The sequence below is a fragment of the Mauremys mutica genome, chromosome 7, assembly GCF_020497125.1.
Source record: "Mauremys mutica isolate MM-2020 ecotype Southern chromosome 7, ASM2049712v1, whole genome shotgun sequence".
NCBI classification, from domain to species: domain Eukaryota; kingdom Metazoa; phylum Chordata; order Testudines; family Geoemydidae; genus Mauremys; species Mauremys mutica.
In genome coordinates this window covers 90,021,397-90,045,801 of record NC_059078.1, presented here as the reverse complement: position 1 = coordinate 90,045,801, position 24,405 = coordinate 90,021,397, and the positions used below count along the sequence as shown (strand labels likewise).

Sequence of the window (24,405 nt, the reverse complement as noted above, 5' to 3'; positions counted from 1 at the left end):
TATTCTTTGGTGTGCACTCAACTCCTTCAAGTGTTACTGAAAGTCAGGTCTAATCAATATGGGAAGAACATCAATGCCTTGATACTTCAGTTGAATAACTGAGCCAAATTCAGTCTTGGTGTAAAGGGGATCCAATTTTGTTTTCAGTGCAGCAGCACCTGCTTACCCTAGGGCTGAGTTTGATTTGTAGAACCTGTAGGGAAGTAGAGAACAGTTGACATTTCTGCTCTTTAAAATGAGCGAGGTTTTTTGTTTAGACATTTTTTTTATTGCCACCAATAAGACCAGGTTTTCTGATGGTAGCTCAAATTTTCATGGGAATGGTATCTAGAGAAATACTGGTTTTTGACTGATATTTAAGGGAAGAGGTTGTTTTCTCTGAATCCATCTCAAGATTAGAAAGTCTCAGAGAAACTGATTTGAGGACTTTATCCTTAATTCATCAGCATTGTTAGAACATGGGAAAGATTGTGATTGCATGTGTGTATTTTAAGTTCATTAAATAAATTCACTAGTTGCAATAGGCTGTGCCTGAGGGATTTGGGGTCTTAATTTATCAATGTGGAAGCATCACACCTTAACATTTACTGCCATTCACATTGAGTGTAACACAGTTGCAAAAAAAGCAAACATAATTCTGGGCTGCATTAGTAGGCGTGTTGTAAGCAACACACAAGAAGTAATTTTTCCACTCCATGCTGACTAGGCCTCAACTGGAGTATTGTATCTAGTGTGGGGTGCCACATTTCAGGAAAGATGTAGACAAACTGGAGAAAGTCTAAAGAAGAGCAACAAAAATGATTAAAGGTATAGCAAACAATGACTTATGAGGGAAGATTGAAAAAACTGGGTTTGTTTAGTCTGGAGAAGAGAAGACTGGGGGAGTACATAAGTTTTCAAGTACATAAAAGATGGTTACAAGGAGGAGGGAGGAAAACTGTTTTCTTTAACCTCGGTGGATAGGACAAGAAGCAATGGACTTAAGTTGCAAGGGCAGTTTATGTTGGACATTAGGAAAAACTTCCTAACTGACAGGCTGATTAAGCACTGGAATAAATTGCCCAGGAAAGTTGTGAAATCTCAATCATTGTCTAACCTGCTCTTAAAAATCTCCAAACACCTGTCAGGGATGATCTAGATAATACTTAGTCCTTCCTTAAGTGCAGGGGACTGGACTAGAAGACCACTCGAGGTCCCTTCCAGTCTACAAGTCTATGATTAAGACGTAGAAAGTGTGACTGCTGATCATGAAACCAGGCTTGCCACGCTAAACAAAGTTCACATGAGGATAAAAATGCCCAGGCATCCAGCTCAGAATAGAGGGCTCTTTAGAGCAGGGGTGGGCAAACTACAGCCAACAGGCCACATCCGGCCCACCAGCCGATTTTTAATCTGACACTCAAGCTCCCACTGGGGGGCAGGGTCTGGGGTTTGCGCATGTGTGCCGCAGCTACCAGAAGCAGTGGCATGTCACCCCTCAGACTCCTATGTTTAGGGGCAGCCAGGGGGCTCTATGCACTGGACTGTGGCCAATGGGCGCTGCAGGGGCAGCGCCTCTGGACGGGGCAGCGCGCAGAGCCACCTGTCCACGCCTCTGCGTAGGAGCCAGAGTGGGGACGTGATGCTGCTTTCGGGAGCTGCTTGAGGTAAGTGCTGCCTGTACTCCCAACCCCCTGCCCCAGCCCTAATACCCTCAGCCCTGATTCCCCCTTCCATCCTCCGAACCCCCTCAGTCCCTGCCTAGAGCATCTTCCTACACTCCCATCCCAGACCCTGTACCCCCAGGCAAAGCCCTCACTCCCTCTGCCCAGAGTCACCACCTGCACCATGAATTCCTCATTTCTGGCCCCACCCCAGAGGTGCCCCTTCCCCCTCCAAACCCCTTGGTCCCAAATTGAAACATTCTCCTACGCTCCCAAGTCCCTCATTCCCAGCCCCACCCCAGAGCCTGCACCCCAACCCCAATTTTGTGAGCATTCATGGCCCACCATACAATTTCCATGCCCAGATGCGGCCCTCAGGCCAAAAAGCTTGCCCACCCATGCTTTAGAGTGTTGTGTAGGAGAAAGTGGCAGATGGAAGTCAGCAATATGGTTGACAAAATTTAAAAATGTAGTCAGGCTGGTGACTAATATCCAGAACTGAGCTTAGTTTTGATTGGAGGGAGAGTTCCTGTTAAAGGATGGGAAAGTGATTTGGAGTAACACACAAGGATGCTTTAAGAACAATTTTGTAAGTCTTTAAAGTTTATAGAAGCTAATTACTATTTTATCTATGACTTGGATAAAGGACTTCTTGGTATAAAACAGACAGCCATTACAGGAGGGGAACATTACTCAAAACGACTGATAGACTAGAGCCAAGCAGGGACAGATGATAGTTTCTGCAGCTCTGTTTGGAGAAATGTAAGAGTGGTAGTATAAAAAAAAGTGACTCTTTGTTGATACTCTGTGCAATGGAGAAGTATTTGAAGGCATGATGGCTCTAGCTGTGCTGATCAGGAAAGTAATGGCGGTGGAGTGAAATATTAGAGCTCTCACTTCAAGAACAGACTCTGCTGCAGGAATTGTGAAATCCTAACTCATAAATAGTCTTGGATTTACTTCTGCTGCTGCTGCTGAGCTAATCTAACACTGCATGAAGGATTAATTGCCTGATTTTTCTAAGATGCCAAGCATCCCAACTCACAGGAGTCTGATAGCTGAAGATGCTGAGCATCTTTAAAAAATCGTACTTGACCTGACCACCTTCAGACTTTCGTAATGTACATTCTGTCTGTGTATAAATACAATTTAAAGTGTCTATATGACTTAGGGTGGTAGAAGAGAGAACAGGAGTACTTGTGGCACCTTAGAAACTAACAAATTTATTTGAGCATAAGCTTTCGTGGGCTACAGCTCACTTCTTCGGATGCATAGAATGGAACACACAGACAGAAGATATTTATACATACAGAGAACATGAAAAGGTGGAAGTACGCATACCAACTGTAAGAGTCCAATCAATTGAGATGAGCTATCATCAGCAAGAGAAAAAAAACCTTTGAAGTGATAATCGAGATGACCCATAGAAAGTGTGAGGAGAACTTAACATGGGGAAGTAGATTCAATTAGTGTAATGACCCAACCAATCCCAGTCTCTGTTTAAATCCAAGTTAATTGTATCTAATTTGCATATTAATTCAAGTTCAGCAGTCTCTTTGGAGTCTGTTTTCGAAGTTTTTTTTGTTGCAAAATTGCTACTTTCAAGTCTGTCACTGAGTGGTTAGAGAGGTTGAAGTGTTCTCCCACTGGTTTTTGAATGTTATGATTCCTGATGTCAGATTTGTGTCCATTTATTCTTTTGTGTAGAGACTGTCTGGTTTAATTCAGGGTAACAGAAAATGAAGATGTTTGGCTGCCTCTTTCTAGGGCAGCGTTTTCTCAAACGTAGCCACTGTGGCTGCATGAGGCCACCAGGGGCTTTTCTTGTGGCTCTTCTCCCCTCCCCCCCCCCCGCCTCTGCTGCCCCCTCCAGCCCTGGGCTTTGGGCTTGTGGTGCAGGCTCACCACTTAGCACTCCTGGCCCCCACTGCCTTCTCTGGCCTTCCGGCAGTGGGCTCCATCCCCTGGCTGTGGGATTGGGGCTTGGGCCCCAGAGATCCAACCCTGGCCATGCAGTGGCAGGTATCTACCCAGGGCTTTTTCTCCCCCCCCCCCCCCCCCCCCCCCCCCCGGATAACTCCTGGCTCCCCATCCAGGGGTTAATTTGTCCCCATGCTTCCTGGGGCTGAGTAAGTCTGCTATGAAGGGTGGTATTTGTATGTTAATGTCACTTTTCACAGCAGACTGAGTAGCTAGCTGGGAGGCTGTGAAACGTAATAAGATACAAATACCACTTTTCACAGCAGTAGACTTACTAGCAAGCAAGTCTTTTTACTTGCTTTTTACACCCAAAAAATACAAGAACATGCAAAGCACCTTATTTGTGTTTCTATTCTGTTTAGGTCCAGTAAAGAATAGAGACAAGTGTATATTTTCATTACTGAGTCTTCAAAAAAAAAAAAACCCCAACAACCCCATCATAAATAAATTACAATCATTTGGAGATGTATATATGAATATTTATTTTTTTTCCTAAAGTTAATTCAGTATTTTAGGAAAAATTGTTAGTTGCCACCAGCAAGAGTTGGTGGCTGCACTCCGGGGCCACCAAAAAACTTGTGAAAACCCCTATTTTAGGATTTGAAATGCTATCATGAGAGAGTCTGTAGATAGCTGTAGAAATGATCCCGAGACTCAAAACTCAAAGCTAAACTCCTGCTTGTATTCTCACGAGTAGTCTGATTGAAATCAGTGGAACTATTAATGAGTAGGTTTAATAGGATTTAACCCTTTTGTTATCTGACAGTATGCCCTACAGGGGAGGGACTTATTTGCTATGACTTTGAATTTTTTTTATAGATGAAAGTTTTAAGTGTATATGCTGAAGTCAAATATTCATTCGCTCTCCTCCAGATAGTATACTGCTTTATTAGATATTTGTGCTTCTCCTTTCACTATAGGTAGCCAACTACGGCGTAGGAGGCCAGTACGAGCCTCATTTTGATTTTGGAAGGGTAAGTTCCTCTATTTTTCTGCCTTCGTGGCTTTCTACTTCACATGCACTGTGTTTCTCTTTTTCAGGTGGCAAATTATGGAGTGGGAGGACAGTATGAACCCCACTTTGACTTTGCACGGGCAAGTAAAGAGGTGGAGGGGTGAAGATGACCTACTGAAGCCTAGGCCTGTTGACTGTAGCACAATATATTTTCTTCAATTTATGTTAAATTTCATAGCCTATCAACTCTTCTAATCCATATTAATGGATAAAGCCCTCTAAACCACCAACTGAACAGGCATTATAAAGCAGTAAGGTCTCCTTTCAAACTGTAAAACAGTCTTTTATTCAGGGAGGTGACTAATTCTTTCAGAGTGAAGGTATTCACTTCATTTGGGAGATGGATAAGGTATGACTGGCTCAGCAAACTGTAATAATGAAAAGTCAGTGTAATAATCCTTAGTGGTACAAATCCAACCAAAGTCTGCAGTGAATCAGTTATTACTATCTGATGTCTGTTTTGGTGGCATATGGAAAATAATGTAGTGGCCTCAATCAACAGGGTTTCTGCTCACACAAATTACCACAATTTGCACCCCACTAGGTAGCCTCTTCAGAGAGGCCAGGCACTGAATGGACCTGGAGACATAATTACCTTCTCTTTTCTAGAGAGAGTCCCTGCAGGTCAGGATTGTCTGGACAGCGTGGTGAAGTATGCATTGCTATTGGCTATGCTATACCTTTACTGTGGAGAGAGAATTTAATTTCCCAGAGCTGAGAGTTTTTTAGCACCTTTCACTAGCACTAAATTTTCATAAATCAATCTGCTGCTTTTTCTGGTTTATAAATTGAGCAAAAAATTAATTGCCCAAAGAAAGAAATTAAGAGATGACAAAAGCCTTATGTTCCCACCCCTCCCAAGCTCTGCTTTGTTTACTTGCTTATTTGATGAACAATTTGAATTTCCTCTCCTCTCCCTACCCCAACTGAATTTCACATGAGTGGAAATAATGCCATTTCAGGTGGTTGTTTAATGGGCATTTTATGTGTGATTAACACTTTTAGATTAACATTGTCTTGTGAACCAAAACCAACAAATATGAAAAGTCCTGTCAAAGTCATTGAAAATCATTAACAGTTTTTCAAATGCATGAATTAATTTCTAAAATAATGGCTTCTAAAAAGAATGAACATCAGTGCACAACAATATACAAAGTTATTGGGGGGATGCACTGGAGACTTCCCATAGATGAATACGTAACAGCAATTGGTCTTAACCAGAAGGAAGTAGTTTCCTGGCCCACAATGTGGATGGTTTCTCTTGTGCTTCAAGGGATACATATGGACAGTTATAAAAATGTTCTATAAGGCAGCTCTTTGGTATAGCAGTGCCATTGTGGCATATGAAGGGAGGAAGTCGGATTTTATTTATTTATTTATTTTTAAGTTGGTTTCTAGCTAAGTCAGTATTAAATCAGTAGTGTGGGGCCTGGCTTCTTGATTGGCTGAACTTCAGTAATCGAGTTAAAATTAGGGCTGTCAAGCAATTAAAAAATAATGGTGATTAATCATGCAATTAATCCTGCTGTTAAACAATAGAATACCATTTATTTAAATATTTTTGGATGTTTTCTACATTTTCAAATATTGATTTCAGTTATAACAATACAAAGTGTACAGTGCTCACTTTTTATTTTTGCAATGTAAAAAAATACTATTTTTAATTCACTCAATACAAGTACTGTAGAACAATCGATCATGAAAGTTGAACATACAAATGTAGAATTATGTACAAAAAAATTGCATTCCAAAATAAAAAAATAGTGACTACTAGTCCACTCCAAGCGATTGGCTGAACAAAAAAGAGGACAGACAAACAAGTTTGTTTACATTTGCAGAAGATCATGCCTGCTTCTTGTTTAGTGTCACCTGAAAGTGAGAACAGGCGTTCACATGGCAGTGTTGTAGCTGGTGTTGCAAGATATTTAAATGCCAGATATGATAAAGATTCATATGTCCCTTGATGCTTCAACCACCGTTCCAGAGGACATGCGTCCATGCTGATGGGTTCTTTTTAATAAGTCGAAAGCAATACGGACCAATGCATGTTCATTTTCATCATTTAGAGTCAGATGCCACCAGCAGAAGATTGATTTTCTTTTTTGATGGTTCGGGTTCTGTAGTTTCTGCATCAGTGTTGCTCTTTTAAGACTTCTGAAAGCATGCTCCATACCTCATCCCTCTCAGATGTTGGAATCTTTGGAAGATATTGGTATCTTCTTAGCATTATGCCAGATTTGCAGTGAAAGTGTTCTTAAAACAAACGTGCTGGGTCATCCTCGGAGACTGCCATAACACGAAATATATGGCAGAATAAAGCAGAGGAGACGACATACAATTCTTCCCCTGAAGAGTTCAGTCACAAATTTGATTAGTGCATTATTTTTTTAGTGAGCATCATCGGCATGGAAGCATGTCCTCTGGAACGAAGCATAAAAAGGCATAAATCTTGAGCGCATCTGGCACATAAATATCTTGCGACACCAGCTACAACAGTGCTATGTGAATGCCTGTTCTCACTTTCAGGTGACATTGTAATTAAGAAATGGACAGCATTATCTCCTGTAAATGTAAACAAACTTGTTTCTCCTAGTGATTGGCTGAACAAGAAGTAGGACTGAGTGGACTTGTAGGCTCTAAAATTTGACATTGTTTTGTTTGAATGCAGTTATGTAACACAAACCTACATTTGTAAGTTGCACTTTCATGATAGAGATCATATCATACCAGTATAGTAGTATAAATTGAAAAATAGTATTTATTTTATCACTTTTACAGTGCAAATATTTGTAATAAGTGAGTACTGAACACTTTATTCTGTTATAATTAAATTGATATATTTGAAAATGAAGAAAAGGTCCAAAATATGTAAAATTTCAATTGGTTGTTTAACAGTGCAATTAATCACAATTAATTTGCGATTAATTGACAGCCCTGGTTAGAATCGGTTCTAACTGGGGTAGTCTAAAGGTCCTGCAGCAAGCCTGGCTCTTGCTGAGGTATCTGTTCTTGCCACTCTCAAGCTGTAATAAAAGAATGATAACTGGCTCCAAAGGGAGCCATCTCCAGTGCTCTTTGTATAGGGGGAGAATTGCTGCTCCAGGGGTATTTTAGAGAGTGCACACCTGCCTCCATACACACAGAGGCTTGGATCTTCGTATAATACATCTCAGAATACCCATTTTATGCATTAATGCATGGTCAGATTTTATCAGCAGCTTCAGCAATTAGAGCCAGACATCCTGCTTCTGAGACATTGCAGCTGTAATACTAAGAATTGGATAATTCAATATCTAAGCTGTATAAAATGTGAAAGTCAAGAAAGCCAAATAGCACTGGCAGCAACATCATGGCACAAGGGCAAATACAGTAACTAGCAGGTATAGTCCCTGCCAAAGAGTCACTTGTGCACTAGTACAAAGAATGGGGGCAGAAAAGGGAAAAGCAGACGGAAAAAGGGAGAAGGCTAAAAATCAAGGGGGGGGGGGGGAAGAGCCAAAATAAAAAGGTAAGGCTACAGCATGTATTAAAGGCAGCCAAGGTACAACCCCAAGAAAGTCCTGACCTCAGCCTGCTTCTCACTCAACTGAGGTAGTGAAGAGCAGATTTCCCTTGTGTAAACTCATATGCTTGTCAGTTACAAGTAGACAAGTACTTAAGGCCTAGATTATGAAGGTCTTTATGTATTTTAAGACAAAGGGGCATTTTCAGCTTGTCATGTGGGCTGCAACCTTTTAATTTCAGTAGCTTCCGCAAAGGAAAAATATTTAACAAATAAACAAATACATACATTTTCCTCACTCTGTGTCCTGAGCTATATTTGATTTTTTTCTGCATGAGTTTGTTTGCTGGCACTGCAGCTGCCTATCCACAGGTGTGCAAATTACATGATCAAAATAACGAGCATTTTATTAAATCTGTTTTGCTTTCTTTCACAGAAAGATGAGCCAGATGCTTTTAAAGAATTGGGAACAGGCAACAGAATTGCTACTTGGTTGTTTTATGTAAGTGAGACATTTTTAGCCATGTCATTACAAACTGTTTCTGCCAAAAAAAAAAGTTTCTATTTCTGCATATTTAGCTTAGGCGCTTGAGTGATTTCAGTGATTCCAATTCATGTAATCTGCAAATAAGGCAGCTAATAATTTCTCAGTGGTAAATAAGAGTACCTTTTAAAATTGGACCAACTTTAAAAAAAAAAAAACAAATTCAGTAAACTTAGTCTCAAAGTTCTTTTCTTTAGGTGCTTGAGGCTTTTTTAAATCTAAAAGGTAGTCAACAGGTATGACACTCCTGCGGATACCCAAGATTGTGAGGCACTTCGCTACCACCTGCCCTTCATGTAAGGAAGCCTTGTCTGTGCGTAGCAGGAGTCAGCTCTGCAACTCCCGAACCAGAACAACACAAGCACTTCCATCTATGCTTTGCTGGTTCAACTGTTACTGTATATGTTAGCAGTAAGCACACTCCAAGCCTTCCAAACATCTCCCTGGAGTGTTCACTCCCTATTCCGCTGGACACTTTTGGCGCACCAAATTTCTAAAGAAAGAGTCCTGTGGCACTTTATAGACTAACGGACGTATTGGAGCATAAGCTTTCATGAGTGAATACCCACTTTGTCAGACGCATGTGGTGGAAATTTTCAGAGGCAGGTATAAATATGCAGGCAAGAATCAGTCTAGAGATAACTAACCTTGTTATCAACAAGAGGTCCCAACAAGCACACGTACACTCCATGCACCGGAGATTGGAAATTACTAGGAAGTTGTGTCCATTGGTCCAGGCCTCTCCTTGTGCTCCAAATTTAAGATAAGGGGTGGTGCAGATCAGTCACCAGCTCCCTCTTACCCAGCACTTGGCTGGAGTCAGAAATCTTTGTCGAAATCAATCTTTGCGGAATCTGTAAATATATATTTATACATAGCTTAAGTATTCTTAGAGTTTATAGGCTAGTTAGCATAGACTAGTTTCTTCCTGCCTTATGGAGTTTCTCCCTGCAGAGAAGGATTATACTCCATCTTGGGATTTAAGAACTGTCTCCTACCCCCAGCTCCTTCAGTCAGTGTTGAACATCAGCATTGCCTTTAGAGGTTCACCACCACCAAGTGCAGCATTTGTCATAAACCTGAGGCACTAGAGCACCATCTGAGGAAATACCATATGGATAAGGCCATAAGATTGCAGTCGCATCCAGGCCAGGGAGACATCCCCTCCAGTGGCCTCAGACTGCAGGCAATGACCCTATGAGCACAAATTCTAGACCAGAGGCTATAAGGGCACTAACGCCCCCAAAAAAAACCACTGCCTCAGACTTCTTACCAGAGTAAGGAGCATTCTTATGGGCATAAGAGATCCCCTTCTAGATCTGCTGTCAAATGAAAGTAACCCTCTCCAACTAGGTCCAAGTCAGGTAAGTCCTTGCCTACAGGACCTGGGAGTTAGATCCACCTAAATTTTCCATCCAAGAGGGGAAGTTGTGAAGGAAGAAGGATCAGTCAATTCTAGCTCCAGCTCATAGGACAAATGGTCAGCATCTACCAGGATGGACTGGGAACTTGATTTTGGACTTCCCTTCAACAGCAGAGACATTCCAGCAGGGATTAACCAACCTTCATTCCCTCAGGTGCATCAGTCCCAAACTCCAGCGTGGACTGAAACTTTTACCTTGCCAGAGGATAGTTGTGCCTTACCCTACCCACAACATCCTTTCCTGTCAGGCCTGGTCCTTCTCAGACAGAAGAAACCACCCTGAGATTTCTCTCCTACCCTTTCCACAAGCTGGAACATTTTTCTACCAGTAGACTGCAGGTAGATGATGAACCTACTTTCTCATCCGTTGAGTCAGTCTCCTCTTAGGGAGGCTAACCTAATAGAACCTCTAAGAGGTCTTGGAGCAGTCCTCCTTGAAGATAAAACTGCCCACAGAACTGCATTAATGGGATATTGACCCCACAGGATCCATACGCCAAACAGCCCAGATCTGTGCACAAAAACCTATCAGCGCTACTCTCCCAAGTGTTACCGACTGACTGAGTACACAGAGGAAGAAATCAAACTAGAGGTTTGGTACTGATAGTCCCAAAAGGCAAGTCATCGTCCTCCCCCAAGGAGGCAGTCGCTCCATTATTGCCGTATCAATTGATGGCCACAGCCAAAATCAGATGTTTGTGCAGGGGATGGTGACTGAGCTCCAGCTCTCTCAACAAGGTCCATGACACACATCCTAAACTCCTTGACATCTTACAACCCATGGGCCTTTCTCTGGTGTCCCTCTCAATGAACAATGCCATTTTGGAACCTACTAGGGCATTGTGGTATACCCTGTGCCCCCATCCCAGGAAGGCTAAAAGAGCAGAATTCCTCTTTACCCACCCAGAGGGTAACTCCCTAGTGGTGCAGGCACCCACAGTGAGATTAAGATTGCAACACCCCAGCGCAGCTCTAACAGGTAAAGGCTTTAAATGCCTTGACCTTCTGGAAAGGATTTTTCATCAACCAATCTCCAAGTCAGAATTTGCTAACTACCATGTCCTGATTCCTCAGGAGGACAGGACTCAATTCCAAGACATCATTAAGGAAATCAAACTGGTGCCTGAGACCTCATTCTAAGCAGCGGTGGTGGTGGGGTGATACCATGTTTAGAGCTGTTGCTGAAGCTATAGTTACGATACTTGAATCATGCCTTCACTCTTCAGGGTTCCCCAGGGAGGTCCAGAATATCACTGAGGATTTTCCTTTACAGTCTAACTCTTCAACAGGAAAGCTGATGAATCATTGCACTTGTGTAAGGATTCCGGACAATTCTCCACTCCCTGAGCATTTATATCCCAGCCTCAAAGAGAGAATACCACAAGTGGGGTTATAAACCCGGACATGCCTCTCAGCCATTTTACCACCAGCACTTTTACTGTGTGCTATCCAATGCTAGAGTGGATATACTGCTGCTTCCGTCTCAACTGTTGCTGCTCTCTCCCACACCACCACACAGGGGTTTCTTTGGTGGGGCACTCTGGTGTTAGCAAGGAATGGCATGGCATCACTAGAACTACACAGACTTTTGGTGGTTGCCTTGCCTACAACTTCATAATTCCAATGAGAGGAGACTTCATTCTCATGACATCAGATGGGCTTTAGCATTCTATATGCAAAGAACAAAACCAGTTAGGAAGTCATCAAGGTTACTTGTTGCAATAGAGTGTGGCAGAGCTCTGACCTTGCCCCTGTGGGTCCTGCGCTTCTAGGCGGTTTATGCTAGCCTCAGTGGCTCACTGTGACCCTCTGTGTAGCCCTTCTCTCTCTAGGGCCAGGGTTACAGTCTACTGAGCCCTTTTCATCATAGGCCAGCATGGAGGTTGGTGAGAGAACTCCCACAGTCTCTGTTGTCCCTGGGGGCTTATTTCAGAACAGTTTAGTCTCCTTTCCTGACAGGGGCCTGATTTCCCCTCCCAGGAGATGTTCCTGTAGTGGTGGGTTGGGGTTCCGGCCCAGGGACCCTAATGGGAGCAGCTGTTAGCAGTCAACCTTTCACTGCCAGAGTTGGTACATTTCCCTGGGCCACTTCCCCACAGCTCTCCTGCTTCTCTCTTCTTCACCCTTACCTTAGGGCTCCCTTACCGATGGTTTGAGGGTGTCTTCATTAACCAGCCCTTCAGCTGCACTTGCTCTCCTCTGCCTGACTGGAGTGAGCCCTTTTTATAGTATCAGTGGGGCCTTAGTCAGGTGGTCACATTAGCTTAATTGCCTCACCTGACTCTTTGCAGGTTAGAGTCAGGTGTTCTCATTAGCCTGGAGCAGCCCCTGCTCTGGTCAGTCAGGGAACAGAAAACTGTTAATCCAGTGGCCAGTATATCTGCCTTCTGCTATTCTGCTGTACCCAACTGACCTGGGTCTTTCACATGTGATTGCAAGGAAAAGCATTATCTGCTCACTCTCTCTCAGCTGGGGCATATTCCTCCTTCAGATAGGTGAAAGCCTATTCCACTAGACCACAAGCAGCCTCAACAGCATCTTTTACAGAGGTTCCTATACTACACATTTGTAGAGCAGCTACCCTGGAGTGCCATCCGTACCTTCATGAAACATTATCCCTTAATCTAGGCCTCTTTTTGCAGATGCAGCTGTTGGGACAGCAGTTTTACAGACATCTATACAAACTGCATATTCTCACCCTCCCTCTGTTTTAAATAGTGCTTACCACTCATCCACATGTGGAATACACACAGGTACTAGTACTTGAAGAAGAAATGAAGGTTACTTATCTGTAACCTGGAGATTCTTTGAAGTGTGGAGTCCCTATTTGTATTCTGCCTGCCCTCCTTCCCCTTTGCTTCCGATCTTTCTTGATTCACAGTAAGAAGAACTGGAAAGGTGTCAGTTTGCACTACCCTTCATATCCTCGGTTTGGAGCATAAGGAGACCACTTGTGCAGGTGCAGAACAATGGACATTACTTGCTAAGAAATTTCCAGTCTAGGTGAATGGAGTACATGCGTATCCATGTGTGGAATACAGGTAGGGACCACACATGTCAAAGAATCTCTAGCTACAGATAAGTTAACTCCATTTTTCTAGCTGCCACAGTATTTGTACTCTGCTCATCAAAGCATCTGAAAGTCTTACAAATTCTGGAACAAGAATGGCTACGCATTTTCTGTTTAATGCTACAGGGCCATAACAAATGCAATTTTACAGCTAGTCACAGAAATTGTGCCCTTAATGTGGAGTCAGAAATGAAGGTTTTCAGTAACTTCATATTTTATTGATGGGTTTTTTGGAAAGCACTGGGTAAAAGCTGCTCTTATTTTCTCTCCTTTACAGATGAGTGATGTATCAGCAGGGGGAGCTACTGTATTCCCTGAAGTAGGAGCTAGTGTTTGGCCTAAAAAGGTAAGATGAGTTTTAATGCATCTTAGATGTTACACTCCCACTTTCCCTCCGTTAACATCCAGCTATGAGGAACTGTATATTTGGATGTTTAAATGTAAAATGAAAACTTCAAAATGAATTGATTGAAGAAAGTACTAGGGCACCAATCCTGTGAACACTTAAGCAGCGCCACTTATTTCAGTGGCGCTACCTATGCAAGTAAAATTACACATGCACCTCTACCTCGCTATAACACTGTCCTTGGGAGCCAAAAAATTTTACCACGTTATAGGTGAAACCGTGTTATATTGAACTTGCTTTGATCCACCGGAGTGCGCAGCCGCCCACCCCGGAGCACTGCTTTACCGCATTATATCCGAATTTGTGTTTTATCGGGTGGCGTTATATCGAGGGAGCAATGTATTTTTAGGTCAAATCTAGCTGTGCTTGTGCAGTGTTTCAGTTTTTGCTATTCTGCATGATTATGAAGTTTTAACATGTATTGAATCATAGACTACTGAAGCCAATAGGTCCAAAACATAAAACTTAACCTTACTTGTAATTTGGGTCAGACTCAATTTGGAGCGGAAACCCAGACTAGCCAAGCAGTGCACAGAATGAAACTCATTTTTAGAAAATGGTGGTGGCTCTTAAAGATCTTTTTGGGTTCTCTGATCATCTGTCGGGAGACAGCTGGATTCCACGGCCAAAGCCACTTGGCAACCTGGCTATACTACCACACACATATGGGTCATGCCCTTCCAAGCCTGGACAAAATAGCGTGGTGGGGGCCAGCTGGGAGGGATAGGGCTGTTCAGTGATGCTGAGCTGGCGCGGGGGGGAGAGATGGCCAGGATTGACAGGCCACTTGACTTGCATTCTAATGTTCAGTTGCCACAATGACCACTCACTCCTACCAACAAGTTTTCTTTGTCTAAAAGAAACCCCCATCCCCCCAATAAGTAGGAAGTCAAATGGCAAAAAAAAAATTAACACAGTTCAGGTTTCCCGGTGACAGCTAGTGCCTTTCCAGAACATAAGTTCAGCAAAACTCAAACTTCAGGAAATACGGAGTTAAGGTAAATGCCCACATAACCTTACCTCTGCTCCCTTGGAGCTGACAGTAGCCACTGGGAACTATCCACGTGCACTGCAGCTGCATTCAAGGTGTGTGTTTTTAACTGTACTAAATGGTTTTAATGGCACAGGCAGCAGGGGGGGTAGCGATTTGTTTGTGAGCTGAGAAGAATGAGTTTGAGAAGTGTCACAGAACTGTGAGTATAAAGTTCAGGATTTGCACCCCGCCTCCTATGTGCGAGGAAGGGAAAACAAACAGCATGTGTACCATGAGGAGCCACTATGGATCATTTTATTACAAAATTGTGTAAGTTGTCTCAGGAGCAAGTTTCAGGGGGGAAGAGGAGGGTCTTGCCATGTGAATTGTCAATAGTGAGGTGGGATATGAGAACAGTTTGTAGACGGGTAAGGGAAAGTATAGGTTTAGGTGGTATCCTGTGAGTTAAGTGTGAAGCAGCTGTTAAATTTTACAAGTGTGGTGTGCTGTCAGGAGAGGTGAGTGTAGGGCAGGTATAGGACACTCCTTTAATATAGAGTGAAAAGACAGTATGTGGGTTATGGGGCATTGTTCAAAGAGGGCAGTGTTAAGGTTATGTGGGCAGTTTACCTTAACTCTGAATTTCCTAGTTTTTTTTAAGTTTGAGTCTTGCTTAACCTAAACTTCTGGAAGGACATAAGATTTCCAGTGACACCGTAACTCTGCAGTAACAAAGGTTGTTGCCATTTAAATAAACCTTGCATTCTGGACACATGAAAGAGTCAAATGTTTTGGATTTATTAAAACAAAGGATGGCTCTGTGGCTAGTGAATTTGAATTGATAGTTTGTCACCATGCCCTTCATGATTTTAATAGATCGCATCAGTTCACGCCTAGGGATTGCCTATGTGGTGGTGGTGTAATTTGCACTTTGTTACTCTGCTTTAGAAATCCCCCCACCTGCAGTGTTGCACATTAATTGGTGCCTATAGACACTGGTGCATACTAAAGGTTCCCTAGTGCACTTTAACAAACAGAACTTTAGGAATCACACCTTGCCATAATGTGGATTATTCCACAATGTAGACAAGAAAGCGTCTCTCTTCCAATCAGTTTCTTAACTTTGAAATGAAGAAAATATTTTCTCTGCATCTGCAGAAGAGGCTGCTGCCATCAAAAGCTGGTGTAGCACTGCAGCAAACACAGGTTCTAGGTGCTTAGCCAGTGACTTCCTGCAATTTCAGTGCTTTGGTTTTCTTTAGAACTTTATTATATTTTGTATTCAATTTAAATGAATATTAAGTTTAGGCTTTAACAGGTTGTCAAGTTTAATTTTAAATACGTTCATTTAAAAAATTAACCTATTTAAATAAACCATATTTTAAAGTCCTTGATTATTAATCCTGGTATAAATAAACTTTGTATTGCATAGAATAAAATGTTATGTTTGTACTGAAATTTCCAGGGAACAGCTGTATTCTGGTACAATCTTTTTCCAAGTGGAGAAGGCGATTACAGCACAAGGCATGCAGCCTGTCCAGTACTAGTTGGAAACAAGTGGGGTAAGTATCCCTACTCTGCCAAACATCTGATTTTAATTTTTGTTTTTGTTTTTTTACTTCACTGCTTGTGGTAGGATACAGTACAGCCACCAGCTCCTTTCAAAAGAAGTGAGCTAGTACATACCTAGCTACTTCATACTAAAATTTTCTCAATTTGCAAATATTGTGGGTTTTTTTTCTTAGGCTTAGAATGTCAAGTTTCAGGCCATTGCTTTGACATTTATATTTGGGGAATAAAGCTTTTTTGATGCATGTGCTGATAATGTGTATTTAGTTTAAATAGAAGTGGTGACCAATACTATTTTTGTCTCTTATAGTATCCAATAAATGGATCCACGAACGAGGTCAGGAATTCCGAAGACCGTGCACTTTATCAGAGTTGGAATGATGCAGACTTTTGTGTACTCAAGTTTGTGTAAAATGTGTCTTCCCCCATTTAACTTTCTACAGTTTTTACAGTTTACTAACACTCCACTACAGGTACAGTTTCCAACCACATCCAGTATTGTCTGTGAAGAAACACCTACATGGTTTAAGTTCACTCTACAATATCCCTGTTTTATAGAGAGAAAATATATTGAGATTTTTCAAGGTTTTCAGGCTAGAAGGACAAAATATAGTTGAGTCAGAAATAACGGGGATAATTTGTGATTTATAGTACCCTTTACTCTGTAGAATCTCAGATAGGCAGAGAAAGCCAGTATGTGACATGTGTTAGTCCTCACAAGCTTGAGTTTACCAGTGGTAAAAAAAACATGAACAATCTAATTTCAAGCACAGACTCGTTGTTTGGAGGGCTGCATTAAACCAATCCTTGTCTCCAGCTCCCAAACTCAACTCTTTGTTGTAGCGTGCCTCACCACTACAATTGATCTGTGGGCATGGTTTGTGTTCTCTGCGTGACAGGTTACCTTTGTATTTATCTTAGCCTGTTTTTCCAATACTACAAAAGCTCAGATTTAACTGACTTGTAAATTCTCTCTCATGCCTCTACAGTGAATTTGACTTGTAACCCAGAGAATGTGAGCCCGCAATCATATAAAGTACATGTTTTGGCTGTGCTGTGTCAGATACCTGTGTGCCTCAGAACAGCCTGACAGAAATGACCTGCTTTCCAGGTCTAGTTTTATTTTTATGACTTAGTTTGTCCATTTAAAAAAAAAGCTGCTTTTCTGTGTCCTAGTAATAAACCTTTACATCCGTTTTTTGTCCAGTGGGATGGGGACAGTACCATCTTTGATTAAACAGAGCATTGTGCCTTAGGAGAATGGAATTTCAAACTGGTTCAAAGATTTACTTGTGAAAAGCCAAATTTTCCAATGCTGAGATCTTTTGTGACAAAGGCAGTCTGTTTATAATCTTCACTCTTTTTTAAATGCTTTTCATTTTGTGTATGTTTTGAGATGTTGTGGACATTGAATACATGCCATAACTGTGACTGGCTTTTCACCAACTCTGGACTGAATTCACACAGGATGTAGATGGAGGTAAAAGTGAGCCACACCAGAACCTAGCAAGCCACCTTCTGTCAGTCTAATCTTGGATTCTGAAATGCTGAATATTTTTAATAGTGTACGGGCAAACCCCATTTTAGATAAGTGGATTTTCTACCTGAGTGAGAACCCGAAGATTGAACCCAAAAGGTAGGAGAATCCAACTATTAACCTATACAGATACTTTGGGAATAGGGATGCAATTTAAAGGTACTAGAGGACTCACATCTTCAGAAGGATTATTATTAAAAAAAGTTAAATCAAGTAATGTATGGCATAAATAAAATCTAGCAAAGAAATATGCACCAACAGAACAGAGTTCTTGTTCTCTGAATTTTGACCCTTTTAAACAAATTCTTCATCCCCGCCCCCCTTTCCTCTTGTAAATTGTGATGTAAATCCCCTCATTTAAGTTTGTCACTCAGTTTTTTCTTTTCTCCATCGTGCTCTTCCTTCATTCCTTTCATATGCTCTTTTGGTAACTAGGGCTGAAGTTTAGTCCTGCAATTTTCAGGAAAATGGAGTGGACATGGCTAAGAGAGCTTGATAGAAAGTTGTCAGGCACAAAAAGGCAAAACACCTCCATTTCCAGTCCCCCCTCTCTGTAATCAAACAATTTCTCTAGTTAGAGACACCCCAGTAATGGTGTGGCAGCTAATAGTCTGGGTTTTTTTGCTAAGAAAAAACCCCACTCTTCTCTTACATTTGTCAGTGCCTTTTTTTAAACTCGGTTTAAAGTCTTAAAAGAAAAAATGAGATCTCAATCAGTGGTCAGCTAAGTTACTGCTATATACTTGCTTGAAATGTCCATTTCTCAAACTGGAAGAAAGCCAGGCTGTGCTCCAACCCACCCTTTACTTTCAGGCGGCAGCAGCAGCAGCAGCAAGAAGATGGGGGTATCACATACCAACCTGTAACTCCCAACTCAGTTCAAGCAAAGACAAACATACTACTCCTTCCCTCAAGAGATTTGAGGTGGGAAACAATGGTTTGGGGCCTATTAGACTTCAGTTGGTAAGGTCAGAAAATTAGTCTCTCCTTCTGTGCCCACCCATCAATTAGCATTTCTAATGTTCATAGAATTTTAGAGCAGTTTCTAAGTAATATTGTTTCTATTTCATGATGCTTACGATCCAGAAATAAAATCATTTGATAGTTTATTTCTTTTGTCCATTTTCACTAAATGAAATTTGTTTTCTACTAGTGAAAATGTTCCATTGGATAAAGTTATATCTAAGACTGGTTAAATGTGTTGAAAATCATTAAAAACTGAATCCTTCCAAGCCTGGTTAATAGGAAAATAAACTATTTACTTTAATTGTTGTAGATAAAGACCCATATTTCATCTCCCTTGCTTGAAGCGTTCATACATTTAACACTGTGTAAAAGTGCTGTTTCCTGTCGTATCCATTAACTTTCTACAAAGGGCTTTCAGATCAAGAGTTTGGCTCCTGTGTGAATGCAGTTTAGTATTAAATATGAATGACAACTATCCGGTTCACAGTGACATCTGAAAAGTTGCCTTACTATTAAATTTTTTGTAACATTTTTTTAAATGTAAAGAACAGGCTTAAAATAAAAGTCACTGCCACTTACAGTGAAAATCCTCACCATCAAACTTTTTTCTTGTGATCTGTTGCTGTCCATTTGTCAGATTTATGGATTCCTATATGGTTCCTAGAAACTCAACAGCCCTATTCCCTAATTAATTTCAGAATCTAAAAAGTGGGTTTAGAACAGAGGTGGGCAAACTGTGGCCCGTGGGACTGTCCTGCCTGAGCTCGTGGCCTGGGAGGCTAGCCACCAGCCCCTCCCCTACTGTTCCCCCTCCCCCACAGCCTCAGCTTGCTTGCTTTGGTGTAGTGCTGTGGCTGGTGGGCCTGTGAGCTCCTGGGACAGCGCAGCTGCAGAGCCCAGCCTGTAGCACTTCCAGCCTCTGGCGCTCCAGGCAGCACAGTAAAGGGGGTTGGATAGAGGGCAGGGGAGTTTGGGGTGGTGGTCAGGGGTGTGTGAGTGAGTGTGAGTGTGTGTGTGTGTGTGGATAGGGGTTGGGAACGGGGTTGGATGGAGCAAGAGGCCGGGGGGGGGGGAGGCGTGGGCGTTGGGAATGAGAGGAGGGGTTGGATTGGGCGGCAGGGGGCAGTCAGGACAGGGAGCAGGGGTGTGTGGATGGGGCAAGGGTCCCAGAGGGGCCATTAGAGAACAGGGATGGGGGGGCAGATAGGAGGTGGGGGCCGGGCCACAACCCGCTCTCCAACTGGCCCTCCATACAATTTACGAAACTTGATGTGGCCCTCAGGCCAAAAAGTTTGCCTGCCCCTGGTTTAGAAGATGCTTATAACATGGATTACTCTGTATTAACTGTTCACAACAACAGACATGAGATTTAATCATGTGTGTCCAAGTGAGACAAGATAAAGGACCAAGGAAGCAGAATAGAAGAAAATAAGCCTTTAACAATGAATAGCAGTACCCAGAAGATCTTAGTTTCCAAATACACAGCCCTTTCATTAATGTAAAACACTTGTAAAAGTAAGCAGCTTATGTCTAGCATTGTGAAAGGAGATTAAAATACCCTTGTTAGTATAACCGCACTCTTTAGGTTTTCTTTATTGAAATACAGTTAGGGCTTCCGGGGTTGAGTTTCATTTGGGGGATGGGGGGGGGGGGGGGATTTTAAGCAATTTGATTTTTAGGTAGCTGTCCAAAAACCAAGTTTTCAAGTCTCTTTGAAACAGTACTGTGTTAAAATAAGTTTACAATAGGGATCTTTAGTATGCACCAGGTTGGTCTACACAGAGCAATTAATATGTTGCACATTAAGTGTGCTTTAGAAATTACACCCTGTAGTCTGCATCATTGCTCCATGTAGAGGCCCTTGGACCCTAAACCATTTCTGGTGGGATAAACCACTTTTTGTTTTGGTATTGGGGGTGTTTTATTTATGTTCCAATCAGTTAAAACCTTGTATCCCAGAGGGAAGCTGAGTTGAATCCAAGCATCTCAAGTTACATAAGTTGATGGTGTGTGGCCCTGGTAGTTTGTACTGGAACTGTATAAGAAGAATCTAGCCTATAAAGGGGTTTCTAACCTAAAGCCAAGGGTAAGGAGACAAAGAAAGGTGTTGGAAAGGGAATTGGTCCTGCTTTGAGCAGGGGGTTGGACTAGATGACCTCCTGAAGTCCCTTCCAACCCTGAGATTCTATGATTCTATGGAACCTTTGCCAGAAATGTCCTTTTTCAAATATTGTCAACATTTTGTTTTTAAATATTTAGAAGAAGCTTTCCTATGGCCCCCTGACCTTTGGATTGTTCACATGAAAGGGTAGTTGAGGAAGAGCCCATGCCAAGGCACTTAAAGGTATATTCCCAACCTTTGTATGCCCATGGTGTTTAACACTATACTGTTTCCTATGGACTCAATTCTACAGTTCTGACAAGCCACAAACATTTTCTAGATGAGATGCTAAAGAAATAGCAATGCCATGTTGTAATCCCATAAATCAAATAGTCTTCTAGATACATGCTGTGTGCTTCTCATTTAAGGAACACTTGCTATAGATGCTGTTGATAGATTAACAAAACTGCAGGTTAGGTTTAGAGATCAAGATTTTTTTAACCCCTTATTTCAAGGGTGTTTGGGATCTAGACTTTTGGTCCCAAGCATGAAATTCAAATCTGGACTCAGGCTGGGAGGCAGGGTCAGTCCCAAGGCAGCAGGGAGGGGGATGGCAATTGTCAGTTTAAAATAAAAACACCAACACAATCTCTAGCTTTTGGAAAAACCCAGTATGAACTAGCAGGGAATTTTTTATTCTCTTTAGGGTCTCAGGGTTTGCCTACATGGTGAGGTAATGTGCACTATAGGCTGTGATTTCTGAAGTGCCCTAACATGTATATTAATGGATCTGTTCAGGTGCTGCTGGTGAATACTAATATTCCCTAGAGTGCTTTAATTCAGTTCCTACCAGCCCTATCTACATGGACCTATTAACATACTTTAGAACACTTCAAGTCACACCACCCCTTACCAGCAGTGCACATTATGCCACAGTGTAGATATGCCCTTTGTCTCCTTTAACTTTTTCCCCAGCAAGCTGGCACTTTGGCTACTTTTCATACAAAGCGTCCTCAGTTGTTCCCTGCCATGACCTAGCGTAATCTCCCTTGTACTGCACATTCTTTCTTCAGCCTTATCTGAGCTAATGAAGGTTTTCTGTGATATTTTGTATAGTACTTCACTACACACTGACATTTTTGCAGTCATTTTTCCCTCTGTGGCTATAATACACAACATACAGCTGGGCAACTCAGGAGCCAGGATGTCTTGTGAAATATCCAAATGTAGCTTCTTGTCCATATTCCTTGCTTATAACTTCCCAAATTGTATACAGTATCAGAAGCATTATAGTCTGTTAGAAGCCACATTCTAGAACAGATATCTATTCCTTATTGTACCTGCTGCTACTCTTGAAGAAGGGAGTTGGACATCAGAGGTAATTCAGTTCATCTGAATTGTACAGGCAGTTTGCATACTGCAATCCTGTTAAGTACTAAAGATGCTAATTCTTCTTCGAGTGATTGCTCCTATGCATTCCAGTTAGGTGTGCGCGCCGTGCGTGCACGGCTCTTCGGAAGATTTTTACCCTAGCAACTCCGGCGGGCTGGCTGGGCGCCCCCTGGAGTGGTGCCGCTATAGCGCAGGATATATACCCCAGCCGGCCCGTCCGCTCCTCAGTTCCTTCTTTCCGCCCGTGACGGCCGTTGGAACAGTGGAGCACAGCTCAGCTGACCTCCACTTCCCTAGCTACTCGTAGTTTTCTCTCGTTCTGTTTATAGTTGTAGTTAACTCTGTTTGTTTGTAGAATAGTATAGTGTATTTATTTTACAGGGGTTGGGGTTTATCCCCTTCCCCTCACCCGGGGCCGGGTCCGATGCCCGGTCCACAGGGTTTTCTAATGCCACAAGCCGCTGCTGACAAGAGATCTTCTCCTAAGTGCCTCGAGGGATCTTACCTCACAGATAAGTGCCGCATTTGTGAGGCCCTTAATCAGTGAACAAAGGGGAGCGGGGCTTTCGTTTTAAACAGCTCCTGAGGGAGGCAGCTCTTGCTCCTCCGCTTTCGGTGCCGAGCGCTAGTTAGTTTTCACGGCGCGCTCCCTCGGCACCGGACCGCCGGTGCCGCCAAGGCCGCCTGGCACCACCGTCGCTGACTCCGACGTACCCTCGGCATGGACCTCTCTCCTGGAGGATGAAGAGTTACTCTGGCCAGGCAAGAGCCGTCGAGTCCGGTGCTGGAAAGCTCCCCGGTACGGACCGTGGTCGAGCTCGCTAGGAAGTTGCGTCCGAGCCGCCTGCTCCGCAGCCGAGCGCTATGTTCAGTGGGACCGCCAGGCACCGATGTCTGCCGCGGCACCGTCAATATCCGCACCTTTCACTCCGGCCAGGCAAAAGCCGTCGAGTCCGGTGCTGGAACACTCCCCGGTATGGACCGTGGTCGAGCTCACTATGAAGCTGCATCCGGGGTGCCAGCTATGGTCGAGCTCACTATTCCCTCCACGCCGGAGACAGTGTCCACGGCGAGGGGGCTGATTGCAACGACAGCATCTACGCTGCCTCAACCCCCGGCACCGCCGGTGGGGGTTACATAGTCGATGGGCAAGCCTGCCTTGATCAGACCACCCTACCTCGGCACCGCACAGCGGCACCGTTCAGGGTCGCGGTTCCGCAGATGTTCTCGGTCCTGTCACCGATCTAGGTCTCGGCGCCGTTCTCCCTGTTGGTACCAGTAGTGCTCGCGGCACCGGTCAGCATCCCGTTCGCCGGTCCGGGACACTCAGCTCCGATCAAGCCTCAGGCACCGCCCTTGGTCGACCACCCGGCACAGCTTCGGTGGCAGGTCCCGTTCTCGGTACCGGTCTGTCTACCGGTACCGATCCCCAGTGCCGCATCGAGCGACGTCAGTTACAGACGGAGACTCTACCAAGAGCTTTCAGCTCCTCCAGGGCCATCCAGCCACGCATCAGTGTCGTCCCATGCGGACACTTCATATGCGTAGCACTCAGGTCTCCTCGAAGACTCTGGAGGGCACATCGGAAAACAATCAGTGGTCATTCTGGACGCCGTGGGTGTACTACCACGCCAGAGGCGTACCGGTGATCCCATCTCGCTCCGTTCCCTCTGAGCTCTGGGTGCCAGAGGTGACAATTAGTCGTCCCCATCCGACCGGTACAGAGCAACCCCCGGTTCGGCACCGGGCTCCCAGATCCCACCGGATCAGGAGGTCGTCCAGGAGCTCGAGCCCACACAGGACCCGCTTGTCCCGGGCCTTTCTTCTTCCTCCTCCCCAGATGAGGCGGGGGCAGGAACATACCCCTCCGGCCCTCCTCTAATCGAAATGCGACCAGCCCCTAAATCCAAAGAGGCTGGGCGTGTGGTCTTACTGGGCCATAAGATGTACCCGGAGGGGGCCCTGCAACTTCGTGTAGCGAACCAGCAAGCCCTGCTTATCCGCTACTGTGGGTGGCGGTGGGCAAATTTACAGAGTCGGTTCTTCGGAACTCCCGTCAAGAGTTCGATGCCCTCCTGCAGCAAAGGACGGAGCTGGAGAGAGCTTCCCTCCAGGCCTCGTTGGACGCAGCTGACTCCGCTGCCATGACTCTGGCCTCGGGTGTTGCCACGCGGCGCGTTTCAGGACTCCAGTTATCGAGCCTTCCCTCGCAGCTGCGGCACGCTATACAGATCTTGCCCTTCAGTGGCACAGGCCTGTTCTCTGACAACACTGGCCCTAGGCT

The 24,405-nt window shown here is 43.6% G+C and overlaps 2 protein-coding genes across 8 annotated transcripts in view; one reads left to right on the top strand and one right to left on the bottom strand.

Annotated features, from left to right (window-relative positions):
* The window catches only part of NUDT13 (nudix hydrolase 13), a 93,829-nt gene extending 82,540 nt beyond the window's left edge, over nt 1-11,289 (bottom strand). The window contains exons 1-2 of the mRNA XM_045022581.1: nt 11,272-11,289; nt 9,332-9,538 (exon numbers count right to left, since the gene is read on the bottom strand). The gene's annotated coding sequence lies outside the window, so the exon portion shown is untranslated. The remainder of the gene's footprint in view (nt 1-9,331; nt 9,539-11,271) is intronic.
* The window catches only part of P4HA1 (prolyl 4-hydroxylase subunit alpha 1), a 79,544-nt gene extending 60,315 nt beyond the window's left edge, over nt 1-19,229 (top strand). For 5 of the 7 annotated variants that reach the window (XM_045022569.1, XM_045022570.1, XM_045022568.1 and 2 more), the window contains exons 11-15: nt 4,544-4,597; nt 8,577-8,642; nt 13,455-13,523; nt 16,022-16,118; nt 16,436-19,229. In XM_045022569.1, the coding sequence (XP_044878504.1) occupies nt 4,544-4,597; nt 8,577-8,642; nt 13,455-13,523; nt 16,022-16,118; nt 16,436-16,506 (357 nt within the window). In that variant the 3' untranslated portion in view covers nt 16,507-19,229. Of the gene's footprint in view, nt 1-4,543; nt 4,598-4,664; nt 4,719-8,576; nt 8,643-13,454; nt 13,524-16,021; nt 16,119-16,435 lie in introns of all 7 variants that reach the window. The other 2 variants (XM_045022571.1, XM_045022572.1) reach the window with 1 other exon arrangement.
* Nucleotides 19,230-24,405: the final 5,176 nt, after the last annotated feature.